This window comes from Camelus dromedarius, chromosome 22, assembly GCF_036321535.1.
Source record: "Camelus dromedarius isolate mCamDro1 chromosome 22, mCamDro1.pat, whole genome shotgun sequence".
NCBI lineage: Eukaryota > Metazoa > Chordata > Mammalia > Artiodactyla > Camelidae > Camelus > Camelus dromedarius.
In genome coordinates, this window is record NC_087457.1 from 14,478,174 (window position 1) to 14,501,582 (window position 23,409).

Consider the following 23,409-nt stretch of genomic DNA (forward strand, 5'->3'; position numbering starts at 1 on the left):
GATGGGGCTGGATGCTGGGTTTGGGAGGAGTGGGAAGTGGAAGTTGCCCACCTCAATTCTTTTCCAAGATAAACACGATGGAAGGAAATATACAACTTTTAAAATGATTCTGAAAAGAGACTGGAAATCTCACTGACTCTCTCCTGGAAGTCCAGTGTTGGATGAAGGAGCAAACACCTTCAGAGCTATAGGGATCTGTGCTCGCCTACCAAACGGGGGAGGCAGGAGAGAGGGCTGCAGTGGATGGCCCCCAAAGGCCTTTCAGTCATAAACACTGAAAGCTTTAATCAAACACACACCCCTCTGCTTCTCTGCTCCCTGTCCTCTCTATCCATTCCTGGCCTTTGGGCTGGTCTTACCGTAAACCACCACTGTGGCCGACAGGCTCCTCCTCTTGGCCACAATGTTGGCTGCCATGCAGGTGTAATTTCCGGAGTCCGAGAGCCGCGCCTGCCTGATGATGAGATTGTGGTCCGCCCTGGTGTCAATGTTCTCATCTTGTTCAGAGTCAATGGGCTCCTCATTTTTCAGCCACTCTACCTATCAGAAGAAGAGAATGCTTACAAGTCATTAAAAGAAAATTTCTTTAAAAAGACAAACTTTCCTGGAATTGGTGATGGGCAGCTAGGGCATGTGGGAGAGAGATGTCCTAAACGTACAGAACAACAGCAATGATTTTTAAAAATCTTTATTCCATGTCTCATCCTTTAGACTTTGTCCATTTAGTACACTCAAGAAATGAATACTCCAAGTTAATAAACTGGAGGCTGGAAAAGAACATAAATATCCTATTGACTTTGACCTACTTTCTAGAAATGCAGTGGAGGAGAGAAAAGACTGTAATTAGGTCATTTCATTTTCTGTCGTCGTACTACAACTCTGATGATGACGGTGATAATTCCATAACTGGTCCAAAATGGAGCTCACAAAAATTGACACATATGTGTAGAACTTGTACTTTGTACTGAGAGGAAACTGTGTTGGCAAACACAGTTTGAAGTGACTATGTTTCATTTAAATACATTTTGATAAAGATGTAATAATAGAAAAAGGCCAATGTAGCAAAGATCTGGGCAATCACAGGCACAGAGATAAACTCAGATTTCAGTGTAGTCTGGTTTCGGGAATTTGTTTCTTTGGTGGTGATCTATGACATTTAGGCTGAATTAGGCGGCTGACATATTTAAGCCCCAGCCTCCCTTCCAGAGTTCATTTTCACATCCTCTGAGCATAGGCTAGTCCCATCTCTGGTTTGTCTTCTCTAGCTTGCTTCCCTTTTTCCAGTTCCACTCTAATCCTACCCTCAGTCCAAACTTCTTTCCTTGGATATCTGAGGAAGACACAGATGGGACCACCTGCTCCCTGGACCCTCCTCCTCCTCACAAATGGGGTACAACATCTCTGGCTCCCCTGTTTCATCAAGCAAAGCAGTATTCCCGGAACAAAATTCCCTCCTTCCCCCTTCTGTCCTCTGCTACCACATCTCAACAACATTTCCACTCTCTGGTGCCATCTTGGTAGCACTAGACACACCTTTTGTTTGACAATTACCATTTAGCTTTAGTTACCAGCGTGCGGTATACACAGGAACTTAACAGACACATCCAAACTGTAATTTAACACAAAAAGCAACAGCAGTGATTACACCAAAGAGACATCACATGGAAGCACGTGCACCCAGGTTCTCTTCACCATACCCTGCCCACTATTAGCAAAGATAAATGAAAGTTAGTTTTGGAAGAAAATGCCTCATTTCATGCTTAAATTGAAAGAATTCACGTTGATCACCAATAATCAAGTGACACCTGTTATTTGATTTACCAATTTTGTTTAATAAATATTTTTGGCCTCTAATAAAAAGGATTTATGTATCAGAAGAAAATCTGTAACTAAACTTCAATATTTATCCCAAGTATCATCCCCATTATGAGAATACAGAATACCAACGTCATCAGCCATCCAAAATCTATCCTGGAAGAGGCCAATTTCAGAAAAGAAGACGGTGCCAAAAGAGCCAAGAAAAGAGATTCAAGAACTGCTTTAAAACATAAAGAGCTGACAAAGTGATGTGGGGCAGGACCACGAGGTAAAGAAGCAAGCTGGATTTCGAACCCCAGGAGTTCCTCAAGGCATCACCACATGTCAGCCTGGAGGTGGAAAAGCTCATCCTGACCCAGAGCCCAAAAGCCCTACTCTGTTTACCACCGCAGGCAGGGGAAGCAATTTTAAAACACATCCGACCAGCAGTCCATGACAAAATATCCTTCATTCCCCACTCACACTGCATGTGTTCCAGCCACTCATTCATTCATTCATCTGACAAATACTCAAATCTTTAATGGACATCAGAGGTTGTCCTGAGAGTTGGGTAAAGTGAGATACACAAAATCGGCATAGTCTCTTCTTTCACGGATCCTACACAGAAAGGGTAAGATGGAAATAAAGAAGTAAATCCATGTCGCCAACGGAAAACAAGAGCTGGGCGTCACACTGTCACCAACATCTGGGATGAAACGCTGATGGTAAAGCCAATAGGTTTTAAAAACCACTGTCACAGCTGTGTCACTGGAAAGACGAAACTGGTCATCTTAAAGTAGGTCTAGGGAGCTTTTGTTCCAAGCCACTCTCCTGGTACAGACATTGTGAGTGTAAATTACCTGGCTTCCTGATTGTTAATTTCCAACTCCAGCTATTTCTAGCTCCTACAGGGCTGTTTCCTCCTGTCTCCACCTCAAGTCTTTCTCCATATTTTCCCCCAAACAGCTGGTCAGGAAGTTGAGAAAGTCGGGCTGGGGTCCGTAAGTCAATTATTTCTAGTGAGGAAACAACCAGAAAGAGCCCCGGAGGCAGTGCCCCTAGAAACGGAAACCAAAGGAGTCTCAGCACCTGGAAATCAAAGAAAGCTTTCCTGAACTAATCTTGGTGCACGGGAAATGAAAGCCATGATCATCAAGCAAAGGTTTGGCTTCAAACTGAAAACTTGCATAAAAATAAATCATCCACAAAATTCAGGAGTCAACAAACTAGGAAAATACTTGCCACAAATTTGATAGATAAAAGGGTAATAATATGATGATCTGGGGGGAGTAATCTGAATAACTCAAGCTCTCATTTAAGTCGATGATAAAATCCCATCCAAGGTAATACGGAAAAAAACACACGGCAGTTAAACAACTGAACAAATATTCTATACCACTAATAAAAAAGTTGAATACAACGAAATTTTTCCTACCAAAATAGCAGATTAAAATTACACAAACACAGAGACACACACTACGCATGTACACACACACATAGTATTTTCTTGTGGTTCATTTTTTGCTTCATCCACAGAGTATGAGACATTTCTGCTACTGCTGCTCTACCATTATTTCCTTCCTGGGGCGTCAGCAGTAGCCTCTCGACTAGCTGGGCTGTCGGATGCTTCTCTTCCTGCCTCTACAGTCGATTCTCCACAAGCGGATCACACTGTATCCATTCCTAGGTCAAAATCCTTCAACAGCCTTGACTCTCAGAACAAAATGTAAAGTCCTTACCAAGGCTAACACAGCCCTCCTTGGTCTGGTGCCCAAATGATTTCCCACCTTAGATTCCCCAAGTAACCCCTGTGCACTCTACTCCAGCCCTACTGGACTCCTTCCTGTTCTAGAAAGCTCAAAGCAGGTTTCAACCTCAGGGCCTTAACACCTGCTGATTCCTCCACCCAGAAGGCCTTTCCCACAGATATCTCTGTGGCTCAACCCTACTTTTCATTCAAGTCTCTAATCAAATCTAAACCTTCTTTGGGAGGTCTTGCCTGAAAATCCTTTCCAATATAACAAGACCCCTTCACTCCCCGACCTGCTTTCATTTTCTTCCTAATAGTATCTCCATCTAATAGGCTTAAAGACAGTAGTAGCCTTTTATTCTTATAACTGTAATCCCAGGAATTTACCAAAGGAAAGTATTAGAGCTACAAACCAAGATTCAAACACGATCAATTATTTTTAGTTCAAAAAGAGAAAGAAAAAGAAAAAATGTATGCAAAGCTACATGCCAAATACCAGAGCTTTGTTTAAGTAAATCATGATTCAATAATTTAGTATCTAAGCACTAAAAGTTGTGACTTCAACTTGTGAAAACACCAAACAGGCTTATGATACATGAGTCAAAATGCAAACCTTTATGCTTGGTGTGATCATAAAATTGTAAAACAACCAAAAGAGAAATCATAAACATACATATGTTAAAAAATGGGAAGAAAAGGCAGAATGTTTGCAGAAGTTGTAAGAGATTGGGGGTAACTGGTTTTTTTGGGTTTTTTTTTTTCCCCATTCTTGGTGGTTAATTGTGGCACATTTAGGGAAAAGGTACTGAGTAACCTGAAAAAAAAATTTGACTTTAGCTTAAAAAAAAAAACTCTTTTACTTATCTAGCACAGTAGTATTCAAATTTATATTTAACCACAGACTTTCCTCAATTTAAAGCTTCTCTGAAAGCCCAAAGTGAAAAATGGGTAAATGAGCAACGATCTTATAACTGAGGCAGAAATGAAGGACCCTCAGCTGCACAAGCCTGGCCACACCCAGAGCCACTGTGTGCATAATTCCAGGGGAGATAATTCACATCCTGCACCATCTGCATCAATCACACCGCACGGAGACATTCACTGCACTACCTGTACCATCAGATACACTGCCCCACCATACCACCTACCCCCGTCCACTCACGTGTACTGAGCATGTACAATGGTCTGCTACAAGGTCTCCCCAGATCGTACCCCAAAAAGCATCAGCACAGGATGAATGAGGTATCACAGGTACATTCTGGTATACTCAGTGTTCACCCTGCCACGACAGAGGTCCAATTATGTCTATAAACAATCGGCCCATCAGCAGACGCCTAACTGTGTGGCTATTTTTTATTCATAAACGAATAGTTTATCCATTTAACTGATGGCAGGATCTTTATGAGAAAATCAGTTTGGTATTTTCTGGGCTTATAAAAGTGACAAATTGCTCTTGGATTTATGCTTTTGTCACTTAGAGAAATTTTAAAACATTTTTGATGAGCTAAGTGCTCCTCATGTAGAATAGTTTAATAAATAAGAGCAAAAACGAGCATTTCCCCCAGCAGCAGTTGCAAACGCAAACGTCCTGGGGGCCAGGGAGGTAACATAAATTACTGCAGTGGCGCTGGGTGCGAGACATCGTGTGTGTCGCCTGCATATTAAAGACAACGGGCTGTTCTTCATTTCCACAAAGCAATGAGCTCACTCTCATTTTTCTTAAAAATATCATTGCTTTCTGTCTCCTTTTGTTTTCTCACGTTAGATAGGACATGAGTATTCTAAAAAATTAACAGTGATAGCACAGTGAAAAATGACCATGAACTCATTTGTGCTCTAGAATCTCTTTTGCTTTTAATGTATCACAGGAGTCTTCACATTTATGGAGTATTTAGCCTCAGTGTTGGGATGTATGGGGACAGGACGGTGATGATGACAAAACGTAGATTCCATGACTTGTGCAAATACACAGCTTCAGAATATTGTTCAGAATATTGTTATCAGTGTAGCCAGATCATCTTTCATGAGAAGTCGGGGATGTGTATTTGGAATATTTCTTGATTCTAACATGGTGGCTTATATTATAAAATACACTGCAAGGGCCAAACCAAACATATCCATGAATGACAAGTAGATTCACTCCCTCTTCTCCAGACACCACGACACATCAGCTTTCCAGCCCTTCGGGAACATGACCACAAAGAGGAGCACGATGTCCTTTATCGAAGTTAATTCCTCTCACTAAGTCTGCTTCCCCGTCACACTAGAATGTTACAGTTTATATGTATCATGGCCCACTCTCAAGGCTTTCTCATGGAAGTGACTTACCAGCATCTAGGAATTTTTGAAATTATAGCCAGTATTCTGCAAGTATCATAAGGTCATGAACACCAAGTTCAGAAATTAGTTTATAAGAGGTTGCTAACACGAGAAAGCCCTAATTAACAAAGCAATACACATTTTCCAATTAGCATTATGCGATCAATACATTGACCACCTTGAGGCTAACAGACATTTGTACCACTGACCACATGACCTCATGCTAACAGGTCATCTCTTTGACAGAGAGGCTGCAAGACTGTAGGAGGCATTCATCCCCTCAGAGGAAAAAAAAATTCTTCATCTGGTTTCTACTTATGTAGCTTAGATGGATAATCCCAGTTAGGAGCGTGTGAAGGAACCAGTTACTCAGAGGTAATGAGCTTATGGATTTGCAGGACGCCTGCGTTCATTAGCATCATGTCATGTACAGATGGTCGGCAATTTGTAGATTTTTCCAGTTTATAAACAAATCTGGGAAAGCAGACCATCAAAGACAATTAGATTTCATGCCAAACTGCAGGTTCCTGATCCATCCTTCTGGTTAGCTGGGGACAGAAGGTATGTAATTGACAACCCTATAGATTTTCTCAATAATAGGCAGCGTGGTGTTATACAGTGGGGAGGCAGCCTCCTCTGGAAGAGTGATGGGCTGATGCTTTGTGGGAGATGATCTTATCTGAGACCTGGGTTACATTTGAAAATGTCTGCGTGAGTCATGACATTTCACCCCTTGTGATATTTTTGTCAAAGACATCTGTGCACAAATATGCATAAACTCTACACTGAAAGGTTTATCTCCATCAGGCAGCATGTCAGAATTTTAGAGCTCCTGTTCTTGTTCTTCCAGAAACATGAGAAGGCGAGTGCTGCTATTAACCATTTAGAAATGTAAAAACTAGCCTAGAAAAAGAAAGCCACTCGAATCGGCCAGCATTCTTCCCAGGCAGGGGCCAGGCCTCTTGTCCTTTGAATTCTAGACACTGTCAGCCTGGATCTCTCCTCCTTCCTGTCCCACAGAAAATGTCATTTGGGGCCATGTGTTGATATCATCAACCAAATATTCAGGACCTACCCCACCTCCCCAATTCCAGGCCTCTCTTGGGATTTGCTAGACTGAAAATAAAATTGAGTTGTTCAGATGTATTTAAGATGTAACCTCTGATTTCTGACTTTTGAAGCTTCTCCATTCATCTAGTCGTTCATTGCCTGTGGCCATTTTCTCTCTGCACTTCTCAGTGGCCAGCTCCTTAAGAACATTAACAATTTTTTACACATTTTCACATCTTGCATACTATCTACTTCCAAAGACGTTCAATGGCTCCTGTTGAATAAATTTTTAGCCCTAATGGACGTACCTTCAAATTCAGAGACTGGTGTGATACACATATATACATATGGTACAACTTCAAATTGCACTGTAGAGGTTGGGGCAAGAGAGGCAATATTATTCTTTGCTGTAGATCCCAGGCTTGAGCATAAATATGTTCTAGAAGGGAGACATTTTTAGCATAGTTGTTCCTTTTTTTTTAATTGTAGTATAATCAGTTTACAATGTTGTGTCAATTTCCGGTGCACAGCATAACGTTTCAGTCATACATATACATACAGGTATTCCTTTTCATATTCTTTCTCATTATAGGTTACTACAAGATATTGAATGTAGTTCCCTGTGCTGTACAGTAGAAACTTGTTTATCTGTTTTTCATATAGTAGTATCTGCAAATCTCAAACTCTCGATTTATCCCTTCCCACCCCCTTTCCCCCCTGATAACCATAAGTTTGTTTTCTACGTCTGAGTGTCTTTTTCTGTTTTGTAAATTAAGTTCATTTGTCTTTTTTTTTTTTAAGCGCACTTGTTCTTAAATATATTCTGGGAACCACTAATATTTCATAATAGTTACATACGGTCCCAGATTTAATTTCATCTGCTACTCAAAGTATATGTTATGTAAAAGTAATAAATTTTTCCTCCTCCCACTACAACTAAGAATGGCTTGGGAAGGCAACCTTGTCTGACAGGACAGAGTGGAGAGACAGCGCTACAGCAGAGGGTATGAGAGGTCAAGCCAGGGAAACACTGGAAGACCACAACCGTTCTCAATGTGGTCATTCTCTACATGACCTCTCCAACTTACAGTAAGTCAGTCTTACAAAATAAAAAGTGTATTTGGATTTACGTTGAGGAAACACAAGAGAGGCCTATGGCATGCATTCTAGCTGATGGGGGCTCACCTGAGATGGCACACAAGGACATGGGGTGGGTGGGAGGACGAGGCAGAAGTAAAGGTGAGGTTCCAGAGGAACCATGGAGAAGCCCCTGACCTCCCCACCCCCAGAAATTGGTCTAACCAACACGTTTTACATTTACTTCAAGTCACATCATGAGCTTTGATCAAATGGCTATTTCCCAGCCCAAAACAGTGAGATATAGCGTTTCTTGTGCACCATTAAGTATCAAACACCTGTTAATTTTATCCTGAAAATGTCTCTATAAGGTGGACACCATTTTTATCAGCCCCTATTTTAAAACAGACAAAGATGTTAAGTACTTTGTCCAAAGTCATATATATAAGTAACAGCAGAGCCAGAATTTGAATCTAAGGTTTGACTTGCTTCTGACCACTGTGTTCAGTTGTCCAGATCATTCACCAGATTTGGGTGGAATGACTCTATGCTCTTTGCAAAATTACACTGAAATAAAGAAGACTGGCACCTTTGAAGATAATTTTGAAAACTTATTTTGGGATTTTACTATCAATCCTAAGGAAGGGTTGCAAAAATGGTCTTGAGAGGGTTGATTTAAAGGCCAGCTATCACTTGAGTATACACATTCTTGTTGTATTACATTAACATGTCAGAATGTTTAGTATGGGGCCAGAACTGTTTTAACGTAAAAAAAAAAAATTACTCAGTATTTGTCCACATACAGCTCATCAGAAGTGATGGTAGCCCTCTCCAAGTTATCTGGTGTTAGGTTCTGCTTTTCGACAATGGGCAGAACTGAACTCAACAAGCAGTCCACGAAATCTTGCTATGATGACAGCCTACAGTCTTAAAATACTGAAGAAGGCATATCGAATCTAAGGCTGTTGGGTGGCTTACAAGAAGTCATCTGCTTTCCTGAGAAAAAGGGTAGGTATTTCTGGTCTTTTATGTGGTTAGGCATGAACGTGATTCTGAAGCTATGGCAGCAATTTTGTGACCATGAAGAAAAGGCAAAGGAACCCACAGAGATGCTAGTCACCGTCTTCACACTCACGAGTGAGCACATTGCTCTCCAGTATGTTGTCTCATTTGATAATCATAATGACGTCAAGGCAGGCAAAGAAAATCTTATTCTTCCCATTTTACGGGTTACATGATTCACCTAAGGCAACATACTTAGCAAATGGCAGAACTAAAACTAATAGCTTCAAAATAATTTTTTTGCTACGAAACATTAGTCATTTTCTTATGCCTCTTATTGATCACACAAAATGCTGCTCCTTACCATTCCCCATGATTTGACTTGGCATTCTAAAATAAGCCTTAACTGGGACTTAACTACTGCGCAGAGTGACATCCCTCTACTCAGAATGGAGCAAATTATCTTCTGATGTTAGTTTAGTCCCTTACTTGCTTTGCTTCTTTCAGATTAGATGTCACCTGTCCTCTCTTCTCTCCTTGATAATATTTCCTTCAAGTTATTTATAACAGTACTATCATCTTTCCCCTTTTGTCTTCCTTTTCTTTCCACACTGGGTAGATTGACTTTAACGCCACCGACACTGCAGTTTCTGCAATTTAGCTCCACTTATCTGATTATGCATCACAAAAGGAAGCAGAAATTCAGCTTAATTGTGAAGCCACAGCCGCAGAGCTGGGCCAGTGAGAGAAACCTAATGATCTCAGACAGAATCACACTCATGACAGACATGAGTTCGTTTGTAAAAGTCTGAATTCTGATTATGGAACTTTTTATCTTGTGACATTGTACGTCTCTTGTCAGATCAGTGTTGTCCTTTAACTTCCCCATTTCAGTTAGGAAAGTCAGGTACAGCCTCATGTTATTATTACTATTTTTAAAATTAATTTTGACAGGTAAATGGTCGCTGGGAAAGTGAACACCCTGATCAACGGTTTCCTGAAACTGTAACACCATCATGGGTGACAAAGGAGACACGTTTACGTTAATGGAAAAGCATTTACAAGAGTGAGGATTATAGGGAAAAGATAACATTCAACAGAAGAAGCATAAATATAAGAATGGGAAGAGATGTTCGATCAAAAGATGATTTGTAAGGGGAGGGGGTGCCTGGTACCATTAGCTTTTCAGCTGTGCTTTCCATAGTGCAATGGGCCCTGCTCTTTGCTAATTCCATCTTTAGCGGAGAAAGAATTCTTGTTTTGAATCTTTGATAAAGCGATACCTGGGAGACGCTTCCAAAGTCTGCTATTCCAAGGAGTGACCTAAAACATACTGTCATGTGCCTCTTCATTCTAAGAGATTATTTTAGGATGGGAAGAACTCTTTAACGAGATTACACAGGGCTGGCTTTCAGAAAAGCTTGAAACGGTTTCTGTATTCACATTTCCTCCCATAATTTCTGGTATGTAAATAAGGTTTTAACTAGGTGGTGAGGGGATATTAATTAACAGTTCCCTTTTTCTGTTCCTTACTACCAGGTAATATATACTCAAGTGCTGAGAAAATAGCCATCTTATTAAGGATTAAAGCTTGAAAGACTCTAAATGTTCATATCATAACTGGTTTTAAAAGCTGATGTCTGAGTTACATACAATTGGATAAAGAAATGCAAACACGTATCACTTACACATATACATGTACACACCATTTGAGAAACCAGATCTGTTCAGAATAAAAATGTTTCCATCAGCCACATTGAAAGGCTAATCGTGTAATGATCTACAAAGGAAATGCAGGGACAGATATGGATTAGCTCAGCTTCCATATATTGGGTGGCTGAGAATGAATTAGCATAATCATAAGTTTGCTCCAATTACAGAAGGCAATTATCAGAGACCAGCTCACAGCATTATCAAAACGAAATCAGCAAAGTGCATCTACAGCCCAGGTAGATGCCACTGAGCTAATGGTGCTTTTAAAAAAAAAGGCTCTATCCTCATTCATCTTTCATGCCTTTGATTACTGTACACTCTGTACAAGACTCTTTTCAGCTGACAGACACAAAGCCTCCATGAAAGAAGAAAAAATACATGCTGTATTACCAAAAGAAAAAAAAAAAAGTCATGCTTAGTATAATAACCCAAGTGCAAAATAGCCAAATTCAAACTCTGAAGTCTTGTATGGATAATTTCTCTAGATCAGTGGTTCAGATAGTGCTTTTACATTTTAGACAGTAATTCACATTACCTCTTGTGTTCTCTCCAAAATATTGATTAGCAATAAAACTGAGAGTAAGTCTGTTATTATCTGTTCCAAAAAAGTTCTTTGTGCAAAAATGCAGCACTGCTGTCTTGCAAAGGTAACCCTACTGCTGTTCATGTTGTTTTCATGTTGCTTTGCCGTTATATATAGAACCTGTTGCCTGTTAACCATCGCCAACCTGGAAAGAGTGCAGGAGAGTCAAACATATTTTGTACAGGAGGCAACAGATTTCGTCTCCAAATTTTAGAGCTAAGAAGGCAATTCAGCTTAATTAGTTAAGATTATATATATATGTAAAAGAATGTGCTAAGCACTTAAGAAAACAAACATTAAAGAGGGATATTAATCAGTCCTAAAAAAATGAAATAAGGCCATTTGCAGCAACAAGGATGGACTTAGGTGTTATCATATTAAGTGAAGTCAGTCAGAGGAAGACAAATATTATATGGTATCCCTTATTTGTGGAATCTTCAAAAAATGATACAAATAAACCTATTTACAAAACAGAAACAGACTCATAGACATAGAAAACAAACTTATGGAGACCAAAGGGGAAAGAGGGGAAGAGATAAATTAGGAATTTGGGATTAACAGATACACACTACTATATATAAAATAGAAAAATAGTAAGGACCTACTGTAGAGCACAGGGAACTATATCCAATACCTTGTAATAAACTATAATGGAAAAGAATCTTAAAAGAATATATATATTATTATTTTATATATACTTATATAATAGGAAAGAATCTGAAAAATATATATTAATATATTATAATTATATATAATACATAAGATTAATAATATATATATTCTTTTCCAGATTCTTTTCTATTATAAGTGTTTTATATATATATAAACACAGAATCACTTTGCTGTATGCCTGAAACTAACACAACATTGTAAATCAACAACACTTCAATAAAAAAATTATAAAAAAAGAGACTCAATAGATAGCAGATTAGTAAGAAAAGCAAAAAAGGATTTCTACTATAACTGAATACAGAGGGTTTAATGATTCTGTAGGAAGGTGGGCCCAGTGAAGCTGGGGTTGGGGAAGAGGAGGAGAAGGGGAGGGAGACTTACCATCTACTAATATGGATGGTCTGCTCCACATTAGACATTACTGTAGGCTCTTTCAAATCTTAAACCACTTGATGAGGTGGACACTGTGAACTGTCCTTCCAGTTAAGAACATAACAAGTGTGAAAAAACTGAAACGGTCAAACATGGTCAAAATTCTGCCGTCTTAAATAAGCAAACCCCAAACCCTCGCTTTCGTTTCATCACAGGCATCTCCCTTGAATTCTTCAGCACTTACTCACCCCTCATCATTCCACTGCCCTCTGGCTTCCACCCCATCAACTCACCGAAACTGCTCCTGCTGACATCGCTGATGTCCCCCATGTTGCCACATGCAGGGCAAACTGCTCTGTACCCTTCGTTGACTTTCAGGGGTCCGGAGAACCGTTCTTGGATGACCTCTTCCCGTGGCTTTGATGACACCACGTGTTCTCCCTCTGTGGTCCTCTGGCCACTCCTGCTCTGTCTCTTTTTTATTGGCCTCTTCTCTATCCAAACATGAAGTATTCTATTTCTTTGGTCCCCAGGATCAGGTTGTTTTCCACATCTCACCATAAAATGTCTCCCCATACATCGCCAGGCTCATGTGTCATTCAGGGTCTTACGCTGAGCACTCCTGAATTATCTTCAGTTCACTGACCTTCTTGAGCTACACCCCCGTGTGTTCACATACCTACTAGGCATCTACTGTTACAAACTTCAAAGATACTTCAAGCTCAACATGTGGAATTGGATTTGGAATTTTTTGTTGAAAAAATAAGGGGATAGATGATTTCCTCACCCAATTGGCATTAAAATATTTGAAGCTTATCATCTGGAAACAGGGATTCATTGAAAAAAACTGGAGGTTGGTGACAATAATTTCACATTAAAAAGAAGACTCTTGATATGATGTATAGAATATATGGGAAGGCGGGGAGCAGGCAACATGAGGAGCAGAAAGATCATTAGGAGGCTGTGACCGTAACCGTGGGGAGAGACTGTGCTGGAGTGAACTGGAAAGCTATGATGGGTATACAGGTGTATCTTGGAGCTATTGCGGGTTTGGTTCCAGAACACCATAATAAAGTGAGTTTCAAATAAAGTGAGTTGCATAATTTTTATATGCACTAGGAACCCCCAAAATTTATGTTAGCATTATGCTGTAGTCTATAAGTGTGCAACAGAATTATGTCTAAAAAAATAATGTACATACCTTAGTTAAAAATACTTTATTGCTAAAAAATGCTAACCACCATCTGACAACACAGGATTGCCACAAAACTTCAATCTTAGAAAAACACATTCTCTGCAGTAAAGGAAAGCTCAATAAAATGAGGTATATCAGTACAAAAAAGAGCCCTGACAATAAGTTAAGGGGTAAAATAGACTGAACAGAAATTTGTGATTAATTTGATGTAAGATTTAAAGAAAGGGCAATCAAAATTTGGCACACATACTTCTGACTCGGATAAGTGATATAGAGACCATCAGGTGAAAAGGCCATTTTGGGATGCTGTACTGATATTTGCTGACTATCCCCTTGGTCCCTAATATAAAAAGAGCATTCTCAAATCAAAAAGAAGGAAAAAAGGAAGAAAGGGAGGGAGGAAGAAAAACCAAGTAAACATGGCAACAGAAAAATGGGTTAAGTACTCAAATTCAATAATGTCTTTAGTTAAGTTTAAGATGTACATAAGGCACTGAAATAAACATTTTCAGCCCACATCTCTTGTCGGCTCCAGACTTACATAGTCAACAACTATTTGGGCATATTTAATCAATAGTCTTCAGGACATAAGGCTATAGGTATATATGAAACCACAAATGGTAATATGGGCAAAAAAGAAAAAAGAGTTTAAGACACAACCCTAAAGAAAAGTAGCAGGAAAGGGAAGAAGAGGCTACAGAAATACAAAATATGTTGTTGACATTGAGGTAAGAGAGAAACCAGAAATGTATGTGTCATGGAAGCCAAGAAAGAAAAATATTTTAAGTACTTAAAAATTACCACCACAGTTAAAGGTAAGCATAGGTCAAGTCTCAGGCTCCATTTCAATGTGAAGCTCCTTCTACAGCATGTTAATTAAAGGACTTCACTCTTGTCTTTGTTATTTTTAATGTAAATAATAATTATTATTGTTAGTCTTTAAAAAACTATACTGTCACCCCCTATTCACTTTCCTCAATCTTCACTAAAACTTCCCCAAATTCAACTAGCCACTTGAAAAATAAAGTGGTATCTCAAGTTCACTCCTTACAGCAAAGCAAACCTCAGGCATACAAAATACTAAAAATACAGTAAGTGAAGCCACAAAAGCATAAGAAAGCAAAGGTGAATATTTTTGTAATTTTAGAGCAGAGAAGGATTTCCTGCATTGTCTAAAGCCAACACCATAAAGACTGCTAAAATTTTAAAGTTCCCTACACCAAAAAGATACCATAAACAAGGATAAACATGAAAAATGTCTGCAATACATGACAGAGTATCATTATACTAAAATCAAGGGAGACACTAAATACATTTTGCAACTTACAAGCATGATGCCCACCCAATAAAAATGGATGTTGGTTAGTATGTTCTACCAGACTGTACTGAATGCCAGCCTGGGTCTAAAATGCAAAGATCATGCTAAAATCAATGGGAAACGAGCATTCCAACAGAAATGAGCTGAGTACTTGAGTAGATTATTTAGAGGAGAAAAATACAAATGGAGGACTAACATGAAAAGCTGTTCAATGCCCTAATAATGAATATGAAAAATAAAATATTACTGTTAGCCTGTTACTTTGGCAAATACTGAAACAACGTAGGGTTGGCAAAGTGTAAAGAAATAAATGTTTTCAGTGACTTTAGGTTATAGTGTAATTAGTACAGTTAGTACATCCCTTTTGTGAGACAATATTGTAATTTTTACCAAAACTGAAAATATTGATATAATTTAACAAATTTCCATTGGTTACAGTGGAATAATTATCAGTAAAAATCCAGAGATATGCACTAAGATGTTAATTACCTTATGTTTTTAATGAAAAAATTGTAACAATCTTAATGTTCATTAACAGGTAATTATGCACATTTACTCAATGGAATACTATGCAACCATCAAAAAGAATGATGCATTTCTTTCTTAATAGAATGGAAACTACACCTTGAGACATTACTGAGTATTAAAAGCAGAATATAAAACTATTTTTAAAAATTATTCTCTACCTTTAAAAGATATTCATAATTATCTGGAAGGCAGTTCACCAAATGTTATTTGGGTAGTGGAATTTTCAAATCAACATTTTCTTCTTTATAGGTTCCTAGATTGATTTAATTTTCAGTATGAGCTATTCACCAAATACGTGTTGGCATTTCCTTTACAAGTATGGTTGTACTTTCTGGTTCCTTTCTAGCTTGTGGTTTCATGTAACTAGTTTTGGCCAATGAGTTGTCAGTAGAAGTGACTTGTCAGTTCCAGGACTGAATATTTAATTTCCTGTGTTGAGGTCCTCTAGTGTTTTCTCTTTCTCCTTCTGCCATAGCAGCTCACAATTTTAAGGAGAATGGCTACTCCATTAACCTTGGAACTATAGTAGTAAGAGTGTCCATGAAACAGAGGACCCAGCTGACATGTGATGGCCATGCAGCGCAAGAGAGAAATAAATCTTTGTTGTATTAAGCCACTGAAATTTCTAGATTGTTACTTTATCATAATCTAGCTTACTCTATTTCCTACAATCCGTTATGTTTTTAAGCAAGAAAAAAAAGCTATTTTTGTTAAGCAAACAAATATATGTTCTCAAAACATTTGTAATACTCCTAGTCTCTGAGAGACAAAATAAGTTGCTTTAAATTGCTTCTTTCTTTTCCATAAACGAATTTATTAACTAGAGAAACAATCCATTTCTAGGTGGCTAGCAGACTAAGTGATTGTCCCATCTCGTATTTTATCTTCGTAGCTGTCCTTACCTCGCTATTTTAGACAACTCCTTGACTCCTACATCATCTCACACTGTCTAGATCACAGATAATGAGTCAGTGTGTTAGCACTCTAATCCCTAGACTCGTGGAGGGAAACTGAAGTGACATTATTTGACATTCACATGTCACGCTTACTTCAGTTGACTACACAACTCCATTAACAAAATTGAGTTTATTTGTTTTTTTTTTTTAATAACATAGTTAGCTTTATGGCTTATAGATATTCCAAGAGGAATCTGAAGAGAAGTGACTTTGTACCTTTAACATTTTCTCATTTGGGGAGGGTGTTTATGTTTCTTATTTTAATCAGCCTGGCCAATTAAATTGGGCAGTTTCCTATTTGTTTTCTATCCAGTTTATCCTCCTTGTCTTCGCATTCTGGTTTTTATGAACTAGCTCAAAGCTGCTGTTTGGTCTTCACAATGCTACAGGGAATGTTTAAAAAATTAACTCAATTGCCTTTGTGACTTTTTTTCAAACTTGCTGAAAATGAGATTTTTCAACAGCTTTTTACTCCATAACCCCCTCCTTCCTTTTTAATTTAAATGTTGGTACTAAAACGAGCTCACAATATTCCATTAATATCACTAGGGGAGACACTTGTTTCCGTATACAGTGTTCAGATGAGTCTGCAATCCTCTCCACTCCAATCTCTCATTGTCCTATCACTTTACAATGCCTGCATATAACATATTTAGCAGTTTATATGCCTTTAAAAAAATCCACCTTTCCATACTACTTACTGCTTCATGGGTATACGTTTACCAAAAACAAAACAAAACAAAAATTACTCTGCAAACTCTAGTCTACCATAAACTTGTTATCTGGAAGAAGGGGTGGTTATACATTTAATTCAGAACACTTGGAGGGGCAATTCTATTAATAGATTCAACAAAGGAAAACCATGACCAAAACTGTCAAAATAAGAAAAGTATAACCTACTTTGGAATTAAATAGTCAATTATTTATTGTGGGAAAATAAATGTACATGCGGGTATCTTAAATGACTGTGTCATTCACAGTCAATCAGCTGAATACAGGGGGCAGAAGGTCAATACCCTGCTAGACCACAAAAGTGTACCTTGCACTTTCTCTACGTATCATTAACAGATTCTATAATCGACATAAAAATTATCGAGTTGAATCTGTGTCATGCTTATCTATTTAGTCAATATGGAGTTAATGCCCTATTCCTCTTCTGTAAAATGAGAAAGAACAGCACCTTTTTCTTCTACGTCACAGGGATCTTGGGAGGTTGGAAGTGACCCTGTGGATGAAAGGACTTTCGCAGAAGTATGAAGCAATAAATGAACATAACATGGTAGCTGATTCCAGGAAGGCATCATCTCGTGTGGTTCCCTCAGGATGCAGAGTCTACAGTTCAAAAAGATGAGACCAGAACAATAACAGGTTGAAGGTGGGCCCTGCATGCCACTCAAAGAGCCTGAACTCAACCCTGAAGGCATCAAGGAGCCTCTGGTGGATATCCACTAAAGGACCATTGCTGGAAAAGTCATTCTGGCATCCATGTGGAAGGTGCCAGGTGACACTAGGGGTTAGAGAGGCCAGAGAGAAAGTCATTACTCCATGACTCCATCAAGGGTGAGAAATGATGAGGGCCTGAGGAAGGCAGTGACGTCAAGACAGAGACAACAGAAAGAAGAATGAATAGAATAGATAAGTAGGAATGACTGAAAACAGGAGGAAGGGTGAACAAAGGAACTGAGGAAACATGCATGACTCACCAAGCTCCCAGCTTGGGCAACTGGTACCCTGAACCATGACAAGGGGTCCCATGTCAAGTACCTGTTTTGTACGTGTTATCGTTAAGGCGCTTTCTTTCAAGAACTGATCACTGACTTAAACAACTGGACCCACCTAGCAAAACAGACATCCCCGGACATCCCAATGACATGCAGCTACCAGCATGCCTGGTTTGAGAATAAAGTACATTTTACACCAGGCACCGCACAGTCATCAACGAAAACAAGGTAGGTTTGTGGGTTTTGGGTCGGTGGTGATAATTTTATAGGTCAAACTGTACAGTAACGTTACAATTCTTGAGAGAAGATGGATGGCGTCTAGTATATAACAGCTCTCCCTAAAGAGAGCAATCAGTCGTTTTCTGGATGCAAGATGAAAACGTAACCAGTTTAATACAAGAAAGGTCAACAGTTGTGTGGTGGCCACAGCTTATTTTCTTAGAGCTTTTTCACTTTATAAATCATCCTCTTGTTAAAAAATAAAAATTAGCAGAAGTTTCTCTACCCTTCATTTTTCAACCACTTCTCATCTGCATTTTCTAATGTAAGTAGGACACATCCAAATCGATACTTCTTTTAATCATTTTATAAAGTGCACATACCCAGGGATAGAAATGAGGGCATTATATCTGGGAATAATTATCATCAAATTCTTTCCTCCATTTTGAAAAACATCCTCTTTCCTCCTTTCTCTGTCTTTCTCTGTCTCTTTCTCTCACACCTACCCATACTCACCCTCATCACTACACACCATCCTCCCCACCCTCACTAGCACCCAGGTGGTTGTGGTCTAGACAGACTTAACAGATGTGATTCCTGCAAAGGGTGCCGTTCCTCCTTTTCCTGTGAATGATTAACCGGTCATGAATACTCATTTTACCTTTAGGCCAAAAGCTTTAAACCATCAAATACACTAAAGCTATCATGGCAAGCAACAGTGTCAATCTGTCTAGTGCTTAAGACCAGCAAAAATGCAAGGTGATTGGATCTGCCTTCAGAGCACAATGGACTGGAATAAGGACAGGAGGGTTGTTTGGCCAAGATGTGCTAAAAAGATCAGACAGTCATCTTCTACTAGCGCTGGGCCATCTAAAGACAAGGAGCGGGTAAGCTGCTTTTCCTCCGCCCTGGGCACTGTATTGGCACACATCACTGTGTGATGGCTGGCCGGAAGGAAATCCCCTTAATGACGCCCTGAAGGAGACGCAAGGTAACAGCCTCCCCTCCTGCAGTAAGCTTGTGATTGCAGATTGACCATTTATGACTTCTTTTCCTTTTCAGGGCTGTTCATTTTTAGCCTGGACTTGCTTACATGAAAATGTGAGCAGGGATGTGATACATTCAGGGAGAGAGGGCTTGGTGTTCCCTGCTCTGGATTCTGCATCTTCCCCGCCTCCACCTGAGGACCCTGGAGTTATATGACCCTTTCTCTTTCCCTCTAAGTACTTATTTTCCTTTAAACCAAGACTCATTTCTTACTAGCTCATATTTTTTACACAAATCACAGACTGGGTTGTTCACTTTCTCATCCTCCCATCTGCAATCCCTGTCAAACTTGGCGGTAATGCAGTATCACCAGAGGGCATCACCTGCTTTATGAACTACCGCGGCTTCAATAAAGCACAGGGCCTGCCTTCACTCTGCTGGTCTCATCTGTACCTGACTACCGAGGGGGCTGCCAGACCACATCTGATTACAGAACCAGATTTCACTTAAATCAGTCTAAACTACTGCGCACGGCTTTTTGTCTTGCTTTCTAAGCCTCTGTTTTGTCCCCTTTTTGATGAGGCAAAAAGGAAGCGATACAGGGAAGCCTATTTCCCACGCGGTGCCTGCCCAGAAAGTGCTGGGACTGATGCACGTTCACGAGAACCCCCAGTTCTGGCCACAGAAAATGTGCCCTGCAACCCGCTGTTCTTTCTCCTAGGAGAAGATAATGCTGGCAGAATGTGGGGCGGCAGGAAGAACGCACGTGAAGCTGGAAATAAGTGAGCCCCCACCCCGGTCAGAGTAGCCTCGGGTTTTTATTGCTGGGGTGCACTCAGGAGTCCCACACAAGAAGCTTCTATCTAGAGTGAGAAAACCTTTAACAAAACAGACAGATGCCGGTTTGATTGTTTGCTTATTAAATTATATGCACTTCCCCTGGGGTGGAGGGTGGTTACGGGAAGTAGTCACGGTGGCAGGACAGGGACAGAGATGTGGCGACCAGCTCTATGCTGGGCCGCAGGCAGGCGGGAGAGCCCTGCAGGTCTTGTGCATTGGCCAGGGTGCCTCAGACTTTCCCAGCCTGGCAGACGCTTGGTTCTAGAATCTGACATGAAGATCAACCTAGAAGTAGGAGTAAGGGTCCTGAGCATGAAGCCAAAAGGACTATAAGGGCAGGAAGGAAAGTTAATTATGACAAACACAAATGTTACTAGTAGATTCTCTCTGTGATTTCTTTCCATTACACTCTGCCAGTAAGGGGCCCATGCCCAAACCCTGCCTTCCCATCCACAAATCCCCCATGGGGATTTTAAATCAGAAATTTAAAAAATAAACTAGAATAAAAATTTGAAATTAAATTTTTAAAAATGTAGTTAAACATTAAACCATAAACAAGGCAGACATGAGAAGTGATGTGCCTATATCAAATCTTGGATTCAAGATCCTAAGTTTTCCCTCTTCTCTCCAAAGGAGGTCTCAGCATTTCAACCGCTTGACATGAGCAACAGGTCTAATATGCCAAGAGTTTTCAAATAAGCTCCTCTCTGCACCAATGGTTCTCATACGCCTCTCTTGTCTGAGGCAACTCTGTGTGTGTAACGCCATGCCTTTCAGTATTTAACTGGAAAGAGGCGCCCGAGAATTTACAAGTCATCTTTTTATTGTCCTTATTTACTGAGGCCCTCCCCAAGTGATCAGAACACCTAAATGCACACCCGAGGCCAGGAGATGTGTGGGGAGAAGGAAATGGTGGCTTGCTCTAAGCTCAGTTCATGGAATAAGAGACATGAGAACCACCCAGAGTTGTGCAGTGGGCAGATGGTTGCTGGCAGCCAGAATTTGCTGTCAACAGGCAGCGCTGATGGGAGAGAATCCATCTCTTCTCACCCCTTCTCCCTAACTGTCTAGTCCCATGGTGGTACTTTAACTCCGTAGGTTACTGTACATACAGCCTACAACTCAGTTTCCCTCTGGGTCCCTTTCCCATCTGCCCCTGTTTACAACATAAACCAACTCCCAACAGAGGCAGAGTGATGAAGGGGTATCTTTAGCTCTGCATACATCACAGGGATCAAAACTTACTGCCGGGTGAGAAACACCACCAGAGAGCACAGAATGCTTTGGGAGAAAATGATCTTTAATAGAGTTGCTCTGAAAAGTATCTGCATGTGGCAAGGCTAAATACCATGAAGTCTCAGTTACAGATCACAGAACTCCAGTGCATGAATATGAAAGAGCACAGCAGTGGGGCAACTAAGTGAGTAGAGGAAGCTACCAGGAGAGAAGCCACATTCATCAGGCTTACTTCCTTTCGCATGGCCAGCTCTAGGCAAAACCATCATACAGATAAAACCTTTTCTTCTAGATTCATAGTTTCACCCTTTGTCTTTTTATGGTCCTTAATCGTTCCATTTCTATCACACTCTGCCCACAGAGCTAGGATCTGAAAATTATTTGGAAAGTGCACAAATGACATAGCCCCAGGACATCTGCATTTTAATTGCGACAAAAAGTTTAAGAAATGACTCTCTAATTGTGAAATTTCAGGCAAGAATGGGAAAATGAAGACGACGTAGAAATGGATGGAAGTTTGGGGGAGTGAAATCTTTAATAAATCTTTCCTCGTAATGGTTCTTCATTCATGAAAGTTATTTCCACAGGGCTGATTGCTACTCTAACTCCATTTTTTTTCCTTTCCAAGAATGGGTGGTGGTGAAGTCATGAGAGCTTGTATACATCAAACTTTGCAAGTGTTGACCCTGTAAGAGTCTACTTACTACTAATACCTCTCACAATGCTCCCTCCAATGCTCCAGCAATGTGGAGGTACCATTCATAAGTTACTCTTACTAAACATGTGGTTGCCATGAGAACAGTATCATCTAAACTGCCGCTGCCTTCAATATAAAGCATGAGCCCAAATTTCTGTGTACATGGGTGCGCAGGCACACATGCACATACTTGCTTGCAAAAATGTACACTGAAGATCCAAGTTCATGAATAAACAGAGACACAAAATGAATCACTTTCAGGGAGTCAGCAGTCATGATAAGAGAACACAGGTGATCAATCCATACAAACCTCCCAGTCCCCACAACACGCCACTTGGCTTACTGCTTCCATCTCGTTCGCGTTTGCTTCTATGATCAGACTGTTGTGTCATCAGAATAATAAAAGGCATAAATCTTCATTTCACAAAATTGATCACAAACCCGGAAGAAGAGGAGGTCACTGTACCTGCTATATTGTCTAAACAAATTCCATTGCAAGATTTGAGTCGTTTAATCATGGTGCTGTCATTTGGTTTGGGTAAGCATATTTTCCCTTCATTAGATTTAATATATAATCTCATTATAGAAATCTGACACTCTGCACTGACTCTCAACTCATAAATCAGCTTCTAATTCTGTTCCGAAGGCCCAAGGAAGGGGAGGAAAAAAGCAACAAAGTGCGGTAAAAATGCACAGCACAACATAATTTTAGCCACACAGATACTACTACTGGCCACTCCCCTCCTCATTCTCACTGTTGATGTCCCCTAATCCTACTGTCACTTCTATCATGCTGACTGTGCCATTGTTCTGTGCCATCAGACATTTAAAAAATATTTGTCATCAATCTTTCCAAAAGGTCACTTCCTAATTTCTCCCCTACCTGATCGTATCAGCTATTCCTTTGTTCCTTCATGTAACATCTGGGCACCCTCAGATCACCTATCTATTTCAAGACCATGTCCAATGTGTCCTGTGCTTGGCCCGGTGTTAAATGGGATGAGAAAGAGTAGAAGATACATTCTCTAGCTTCAAAGATGATGCCATACATCGAAGGGAAAAAAGACCCTAATTTAAATCCCAGTTACAGCGGTTTTCTAAACGTTAGTATATACACGCTGACATCTCTATAATGAATAGACACCACTTATCAAATCACTTGTATGGATGTAAGATATTTCTAATTCACATTTCAAAACGTTTTCAAACTATTAACTTCCTGTGTGGACAAATGAAATTGTTTCTCCATTTTGTAATATTTTCAACCCTAAAAAAAAAAATCATTGGTCTCTTGCAGCTATATGATATGTTTAAGCTCCAAAGAGAAATCAAGTCAACCTAAGAAAGTGTGAATTCCATTAAGGATTAGAAAGATAT

General features: G+C 39.8%; 1 protein-coding gene across 7 annotated transcripts in view; it reads right to left on the reverse strand.

Moving 5' to 3' along the window:
- Nucleotides 1-23,409, reverse strand: part of UNC5D (unc-5 netrin receptor D) — a 494,738-nt gene that overhangs the window by 112,120 nt on the left and 359,209 nt on the right. For all 7 annotated transcript variants that reach the window (XM_031440128.2, XM_031440127.2, XM_031440126.2 and 4 more), the window contains exon 5: nt 360-540. In XM_031440128.2, coding sequence (XP_031295988.1) covers nt 360-540 — 181 coding nt within the window. The remainder of the gene's footprint in view (nt 1-359; nt 541-23,409) is intronic.